Source organism: Nestor notabilis, unplaced genomic scaffold (genome assembly GCF_000696875.1).
Source record: "Nestor notabilis isolate BGI_N333 unplaced genomic scaffold, ASM69687v1 scaffold4789, whole genome shotgun sequence".
NCBI lineage: Eukaryota > Metazoa > Chordata > Aves > Psittaciformes > Psittacidae > Nestor > Nestor notabilis.
The window spans coordinates 100750-109362 of NW_009943127.1; the positions used below are offsets into that span (position 1 = coordinate 100750).

Consider the following 8613-nt stretch of genomic DNA (forward strand, 5'->3'; position numbering starts at 1 on the left):
CAGAGGAAGGAGAGCTCAGGATGTGAAGAATAGTTTCTTCTAGTCTGAAAACACCAGTGCATTTAAGACTTGGTGTAGAAATGCTCCTAAGATAACGTTTTCTAAAAATCCTATGCTCCTTTTGAAACTTTCAGAAAGTGCTTTTAAGCGTTTGCCAGCTGAATTTTCAGTTGTTTCATTTGTCCTTTTTTGTCTTTTCTCTACAGATGATGATTTCTTTCATGAACTTCCAGAAACTTTTCCATCTGATCCTCCAGAACCATTGCCCCACTTCCTCATTGAACCCGAAGAGGCTTACATTGTGAAGAACAAGCCTGTGAATTTATACTGCAAAGCAAGCCCAGCCACACAGATCTATTTTAAGTGCAACAGTGAATGGGTTCATCAGAAGGACCATGTGGTGGACGAGAGAGTAGATGAAACCTCTGGTGAGTTTGTGTTACATCATGGAGGGCTGAAATGGAGGGCATTAATATCAAGCCCACTGTTATAGTCTAGCAGATACTTCATATGGCAGCTACTTCACTTTTGATTCAGCTGTGAATTCTGTATCTGGCATTGCTGAACATTTGCTGTCATAGCACAGAGGTGGTTTCTGCATCTAGGTCAGTTAGTAAAACGTAATTGTAGAGCACCCTGCCCAAGTTTGAAACAATAAGCCAGGAGATCATGCACAAACAAAATGCAATTGCTTTCTCAGCCAGGTCTACTCCCTGTTCACTTCCTCAGTGTTACAAATTCCAGTGGTTGGACTGTACTGTAGTCACAGACCAAGAACTGCTTTCTCCCCAGCCTGCCAAAGAGCAGTTGGGTTGTTCCTAGAATGATGTTTTCTTGGGGAAATTCAAGAACAAAAGGCGAAATTTAATCAGCTTTCAGCAAGAAAGAAACAGAAAGCACACCTGGGCACAGTTTAGAGCAGTGTGTTGATCCAGAGCAACCACCTGGGTGTTATTCCATTACACTTCTCTGCCTGTTCCATACAGCCTGTATGAAGGAAAAATACGGTAGGTTAGCAAGGAAAATAAAAAATTAAAAAAAAAAGCCAAGCACTTCATCCTTCCTCAGTCAATACCAAAATGAGGTTTAAAAACTAGAGTAGTAAACCAGCATAAATCAAAGATATGATTGTTCCCATTTGGGAAGGCTGGTAATCAATAGAGTTCATGTCATATGCAAGGAGAGAAGCAGGACTTAACTGCTGTTTTGATGGCTCTAAGAAATAACTGGATACCAGGCAAGAAGGTACCTTTCATACGGGAATTACGCCACCACTTGGTCTAATTACTTAGAAAAATAACTTCACCAGATGTCTTGGAAGTCTCTTGTGAACTGGGTTTTATTTGTTTCAGCTCATTTATTTGCACAGAGATCAAAAGTATTAGCTTTTAATGGTACTGTGGTACACTCAGCTTGAAAAAGAGAAGGTGGGTGTAGAAGGAAAGCTGTAGAAAAAAAGCTGCATTAAACTTTGAGCCTGTTTATTTGTTTGTAAGAATTAGCTTTTCCAACAAGTTGACTGCAACAGAAAAAGTAAAAAAGGAATTCTTTTTACTTAAACATCTTCATTTTTTTTTCATCTATGGGAGTCCACTGGAATGAAGAAGGTCAGGCAGGAGGGCAGCTATCACTGTGTTAATTTTTAAATTTTTGTTAACATCAGCATTCAGAAACATGAAAATGTTTTACTACAGGTGAAATTTTTCACTGCAGGTGAAAAATTAATTCTTTTCTCTCAAAATACTTAATTGTAGAAAAATTTCATGATGCCATAAAGCAAATTGTATTCTATGAATGTCAAAGGCCAGCCTTGAACAGTTGCATCTGAATATATTAGAGGACAAATATTTTGCATAACAAACAGCAGCAATTATATGCAAACAAAACCCATATCCAGTTAAAGATTAACATAATCTACTGGCATCTGGGTTGGGGAGGGTGTCAAAAGCTGTGCATATCAGATTTTTAGCACAAGAACTTCAAAACCCATCACATTAATAGCTTGTTAAAATGAAATTGTATCAGAACCTAAATTGTTAGTCAACCTGGTTGTTGCCGAAAGGTTGGTTAAAGCAAGATTGCAGTGGCTGTGCACCTTCTGGTAAACAGATGGAGAATCTGGGGCTCTTAACACATAGTTAGTATGGAAATGGGTAAATAATTTATTTAAGGTAGTGGTAAAATAATATCTTCTTCAAAGCAATGGAAGCTCAGGAAAATATATCCATTACAGATAGATCTGGAGAAAAAGTTGCAGGAGACAGTGACTGTGAGGGTTCTTTCTGGTGCCCAAAGAAGGAGGTATTAGCTTGACAACCTGCACCAGCCAGGCTGGCAAAGACCTTTGACTCTACCATTTTTGAGGCTATTTTTGTTTCTTTTGCTATTTTTGGCTGGCTAGCACAGTAGTTGTAACTGAGGGCACACCAGTAGTGGTTGTGTTGCTCAGTGGATGGTGTAAGGATGGCAGCCCAAGTCTACACTTGCTGCTGGCTTCAGGCTTTTATCCAGAGAGGCTCGTGAAATCCTCCTGCAAACCAGGTTAGGTCTAGCCTTTATACTGGTAAGCCAGGACTCAAAGGGTTCTCAGTGACACAGTGTTTCTGGTGGGTCAGTCATGTAATCCCAGCAACTGAAAGCTGGGTGCTTTCTTCTTTCCTGGTATTTCACTGTTCTTAAGGTCTGTTCTGCCTAAATACAAAGAAATGTACCATGCTGAGGTGGTCTGCTGCTGCTGTTCTTGAACCAGGCTTTCTCTTTCAGTGCTTTAGGTAGAAAAGCAAAGTAAAGGAAAACAAGACAAACAGACAATAAAATATTTAAGAGGAAAAATGTAAAGGTCACCTATGCTTTCTTTTCTAAAGGACAGGTAGTCAGGAAGAGGACTAAAATACAGGTGTGATGCTAGCAGTACATCATCTTGGGATTGATTGTAAATGATGCATGAAAGAGAGAAATAGGTTTTGATCTGCAAAAGATTATGTGTTCATGGACTTTGAGCCTGTGCCCAGGGATGAAATCTATGTAGAGATGATTAACTCTTATGAGGCAAATTTGTTTCTGTCATTGATAAAATCAGAGACAATAGCACAATAGCAGTGGCACCAGAGATGGAATGAGAGTGCAGTGAGCTCTTGTTGAAGAGAGCTGCTAGATAGAAATGTTAAGTATATTAAGAAGGTTAATTTTTAAGGGAGGAAAATAAATATTCATATATTTTTCCTATTTATATATTTTTTCTTTGTAACAGAGAGAAGGTACAAAATAAGAGTTACGGTTACATGCACTTTACACTGTGGGATATTGCTGTAAAGAACATGCATAGGGACTCCGTGGGAGTTGTTGCCTTCTGGTTGGAGAGGATGAGAATAGTAATAGTGACAGTGTGTTCAAGTACCACTTCATTTAATTAAATTAGCCTGAAGAGAGAGCCTTGCAAAAAAACCCAAAAACTGCAATGGTCGAGTCTGAGAAGCCAGAAGCTGTACACAGAAGATCGTTACATTCTGTTTCTTAATCCTCAGAATCACTGGCATTTTTCTTTTTTATGGAAAAAGCTAAGCATTTTCATAAAGAAGTCAGATGCTTTGAAAATCTTTAGTGCACATCTTTGACTCTTTCATTTCCTATGTATGTAAAACACAGGGCAGGGCATGGTCTTTTTTATATTTTTATGGAATGTTTTCCCATTAATGTGGAAAATATATGTAAAGAATGAGAGCACTGGTTTTAAAAGACAAAGGTGAAAGTTATTTTGAGGGAACACATTTGCTTTTATGGCTGACTGTTATAGAAGATAACAGCAACGAAAGTAAAAGGAACCCTGCAGAACTGATGCTTTTGGGGACAAGAAAATTACATTGTCATAAGGCAGGAAGCTCAGTAGCATCAATAATTATTAAAGCAATTTGCGCACATTTTCCAAATTACTGTACCTCTGAAAATGATTATGGCAAAAGATTTTATTTTGTCCGCTTTTTATGGAGAAATATTTTCAGACACACACACCAATCCTGCAGTGGTGGGTGAATTGCAGATGCATAGAAAATCATTGTCCTGCACTCTTTTCATTTGTCCAGAGGGATTAAATGCTAAATCAACCCCCCCATCCCAGTGATGTACAATAGAGAAAAATTAGGACCACGGGGAGCTTGTTTTTGTCTTTTCAATTTGGGTATGCATTGTAATAGTTTCTCCATGACTCTTAATGTGAAATGATCTATAAAACCCTCTTGCCCTCTGCAATGCCAATGGCATGTTCTTCTCCTCTCTCTTTCAAGCAAGGAGAAAACAACATTTGGAACTCTTCTAAGTGCTAATTAAATAGACATATTGGGCAATTCAGCCGGCATTATTGTTTGCCTACACTTTCTGTCTCCTTTTGTTAGATGCATAGCGAGAGGAGGGTGCAGGGAGTTTGCTGATGACCTCCTCTGTGTTCCCAAATAGAAGCAAGATGGAATAAGGACTCTTGAGCCTGGCCTGAGACCCCAGTTAATGCAAAATGAACAGGCTTATGTGTGCAATCTCAGAAGAAAGGCATGCTGAGAGAGGCTCAGTTAAAGGAGCAGGTGAAGTTGCCAATCCTTTTTCCCATGTCTTCAAGCTCTCAGAAAACCTAATGTCCTGCAGGGGCACCTGCAGTGCCACCCAGCCTTTAGCAAGGATAGGTGGCTCCAAGGACTTTCCCTTCAGCTGTCCCTTCAGTTTTCTGCCTCCCCACAAATCAATGAAAATGGCAAAATTAGAATCTGTCTCAGAATAAGATTTTTGTCTGATTAAGAGTGTTTATCAAACTGTACTGAGGTGGATGAATGTACTCTTCAGACAGAAATCTTAGACTTCTTTGTTTCAGTTTCTTTACATAGCCACTGCTTTGACTCCTGTCCTTGCCTCCCACCATTACCTTTCCCCATGAATAAAGTATTTTTGGATGACTTGCAGATTTGATGAAACGAGACTGAGCTTTTGACGTAGGGTCAGCATTGATCTGTCAAATAGGAGACTGTTACCTTAAGCAATGGGTTTGGCAGCCTGTTGAGGGAGTAGGTACCCAGCTAGCTAAGTCTTTAACAGATCACCCTCTCAACAGAAAGATCAAAGATTGACGTCTGCCCTTTTGCCTTTAAAACAGCTCTTACAAAAAGCTGCAGTCAAGACAGCAGTGGGGAAACCTTCACAGTGACTGTTTCTGATCTTCTGGCACCACATATAGAGGCAGGAAAATCACTTCCATCATGCTCTGTCACTTTATCTTCCTCTCTGTGTCTACATCCCATGAAAGCCATTTATTTTGGTGTTTGTAACACCAGAATTTAGAAAACTGCATTGCTCTTATGACAAAAGTCACATCAACTTGTTTGAACATTGTTTAAGCTGGGACTTTGGACTATACAACTAAGTCCATCATATAGCCTCTCATTTGGGAAGTTGTGCTCATTTGTCTTACCATGTATTATAAATAAGAAAAGCTACTGTTTCTAAGTATAGCACTTCTTTGAATACCAGCGTTGAAGAATCTAGTTTGGGAGGCCAAATACAAAATTGAAGTGCCCACTTCCTCCGTGTAAGCACAACTCAGGGAGAGGAATGTGCAGGGGTAATGTTTTTCTTGTTTTCTCTGAGCCACAGATCTTCCTTTCCTTACTGCTGTTTTCCTTCTCTGCACATCTTCCTTCCTTAATTTCTTTTTGCTTCTTGACATGCTGTAGCTTCCTAATTCTCTGTATTATTTTGAGAGAGTCCAAAAGATAAGGAAAAAAAGCTATTTTTCTGAACAGCTGTGGCCAGTATTCCTGTTAACTTAAGTAAGGAGATGACAAGCAATCCTAAATGCTGCTGTTATACTTAGCCTGCAATATTTTGACTCTCTGGGGTAGAATACCTTGGGGTTATGTTAGTAAGGGTAGCCACATATCATAAATAAGGATCGCTTTCACTCCACTGTTGTCAGAAATCATTTTATTTTCCATTTATCATTAGAGCAAAATCATTATAAACATAAAACAACCTGATTCAAAACAATTATTTCTCAGCAACATGTTGCCAATTTTTAGCTGTGTTTCTTCAGTACTTTGCCCTAATCCAACTAATTTCAAGAAAATTTAAAAATGTGTCTGTGTATCTCTTCTTAAATGCTTCTGTTAATAGTTTTGAGATGTGGGTTAGAATTGATACTACAGCCCATTTTCTTTAGTAATTCGAAGTCTGTCCACTCTTTGAAAGGATGCTATAAGCAAAACATGTTTGTCTGTATGGTCTGAAAGGCTGCAGCTGGTGCAGAAAGGAGCAGACAACTCTTTTTCTCCAAAGAACTAGAATTCTCTCGGGAAATACAGTCTGTTTACTTACATAAAAGTATATGAAGGAACCCACACTTTTTTTCCTATATGACATTGAAGTTGCAGACATTTTTGAAGTCACTCGGGCTGTCTCTTCTCTGCTTATCACACCCCGCGACCTGATGGGCAGCTGTCCTGGGCAAGAGGAGCCCTGTGCCCATCATGGCTCTCTTCTTGCAGTTTGTGTCTTCAAAATCAGCTCCTGGGGATGTGGTCCCCAGCACACCCAGATCAAGAGAACACCTGACAGCAAAGCTGCTGCAGACATTTCTTGGAAGCAGGCAGAGTTTCCACTTTTATCTTCAGTAATTAGTATATTTTGATAGGGAAAAAGCTGTTTTGAAAGCTTCAGAAGAAACACAGAGAGGCAGAGAATCAAAATGTTCTGGTACATAACTTCAAAATGGTTAGTTTTGTTGGAGTGGAGAAATCTGGTCAGTCCTGACCTAAAGAAAGGAAATAATCTTTTTGTGTACAGAATAAGAACACTGGGTCAGATACTTGCTTCTAGAGGGAAATCTGCTTATAGGCAACACAAAACCACGTCCCAAACTCAGGGAGATTATCTTTTTGTATAGAAGACTGCAAAAGACTTTGGGGTTTTTGAATTTTACCACTGAGTATAGTATTCACTTATAATACATGTATTAACATATCATTAATTCCTTATTTAATCAAACTATTGTATGTGAGGGTTTTGTCCCAGTCTTTGTGGAAGGCTGCTTCTGGCTCTTAGACCTAGACACCTTTTTTGCATTCACAGCCATTGACACTTGCCTGTTCCTCTAATGCTGCCCTTACCACCAGGTCTTTGCCCTGCAGGGTTTCGTGCCCCGCCACCTTTACAGACAGCAGCCTCACAAACCCTCTGCCCTCATGCTGCTGACCTGACCAAGGAAGACTTAGCACTTGCTCTGTCCTTCAGAGTATTCAGGGATGTTAATAGGAGGGCCCAGAGGGAACTACTCTTCCTGGAAGTTAATCCTGCTCATGTTCTTCCTCTGAGTAATGATGTGCCTATGGGAGGGGTTGTTTGCCTATTTCAAATTGTGTGTGGATTCACCATGTATCTGTGTGCAAATCACTCAACGTCTCTGTTATTTACCTCTGCAAAGTGCTTTGGGACCAAAAGTTAAAAGCTTTAGGGTATTTATTCATTTCTTATTGCAGCATTAACTTCCTATCTGCAGCTGTTTGCCTCATTGTCCTGAAGGTTTCCTGTGGGCTTCTAGAAAAACAAATCTGAGACAGGAAATAATGTTATTTAAAATAATAAGAGGAGGCATATGGATGCTTAGTGAATTCATCTGAAGCATTTGAGGGTACCCCTTGGAATATTTCCAGCCTACACCTTATCACTCTCCAAGTTCTTCCTTCATTAAACCTTTTGTTACATATTCATAATCCCATTAATTCCCCAAAAGACATCTTCAGATATCAGTCCACCCACCACAGTTTTAGATTAGCCATGTCTCTGCATCACAGTGCTAAGTGCTTTTTCCATCTATGTCCTCTGGTTCTTTTGGAGCCAAATGCCCATTGTGTGGGATCTGGAGCCCCTGTTGTGAGGGTGGGTCTGGTGCCTGTAAGGCTAATAAATGTTAAGTTGGTTTGGAAGTGAGTCCCAAAGGTTAGTTTCCATCCTGCATCTGCTGGCCTAAATGGAAAACAACTGTTTTTTGGATACAGGAACAGCGGAAAAGAAGAGCAGAGCCAAGGTAGTGTTGTGCTGTCGAAGTGCTGCAGTTGGTAGCACTCCAGCAGTGCAAGGGCAGGAACACTTGCATCCTATAAATGTTGTTTTTTCAGTTAATTAAATATGAGAATGACTAGGATTGATAGGTCTGTAATTCGTTTGCAAAAATCCCTGAAAATACTCAGAGAAAAAGAAGGTCAAAATTTTACCTTACTTTTTCTCCAATGAGAACAAGTTATAGTCTGACGCAGCCACTGGAAATGTGACTAATGCTGTTTAGAGACATTGGGGTCTTGACTCCACAAGACATTTAAGTGTTATTGTCTTGAGGCCCTTGATGTCTGTGTAAGCTCGTATCTCAGTTACCTTTGTAGTATCTTCTACGTTTTTCCCTATAGCTCCTTAGACAGTGGAATTATTCTCCAAAGAAGAATTCCTATTGCTTAAAACTACATTGGAGAAATCCTTTCTTTTTTTTTTTTTTTTTCCCCTAAAAGAAAAAATAATAAAATAAAGCCGTTTGTATGGAGCAACTGCTGCACACAGATAAGATTTAGTGAGGCTTTTTTCACTGTG

At 39.6% G+C, this 8613-nt stretch overlaps 1 protein-coding gene across 1 annotated transcript in view; it reads left to right on the top strand.

Moving 5' to 3' along the window:
* Positions 1-206: 206 nt before the first annotated feature.
* Positions 207-8613, top strand: part of UNC5C (unc-5 homolog C (C. elegans)) — a gene marked incomplete at its 5' end in the record, with an annotated part of 87822 nt that continues 79415 nt past the window's right edge. The window contains one exon of the mRNA XM_010021743.1: positions 207-428. Coding sequence (XP_010020045.1) covers positions 207-428 — 222 coding nt within the window. The remainder of the gene's footprint in view (positions 429-8613) is intronic.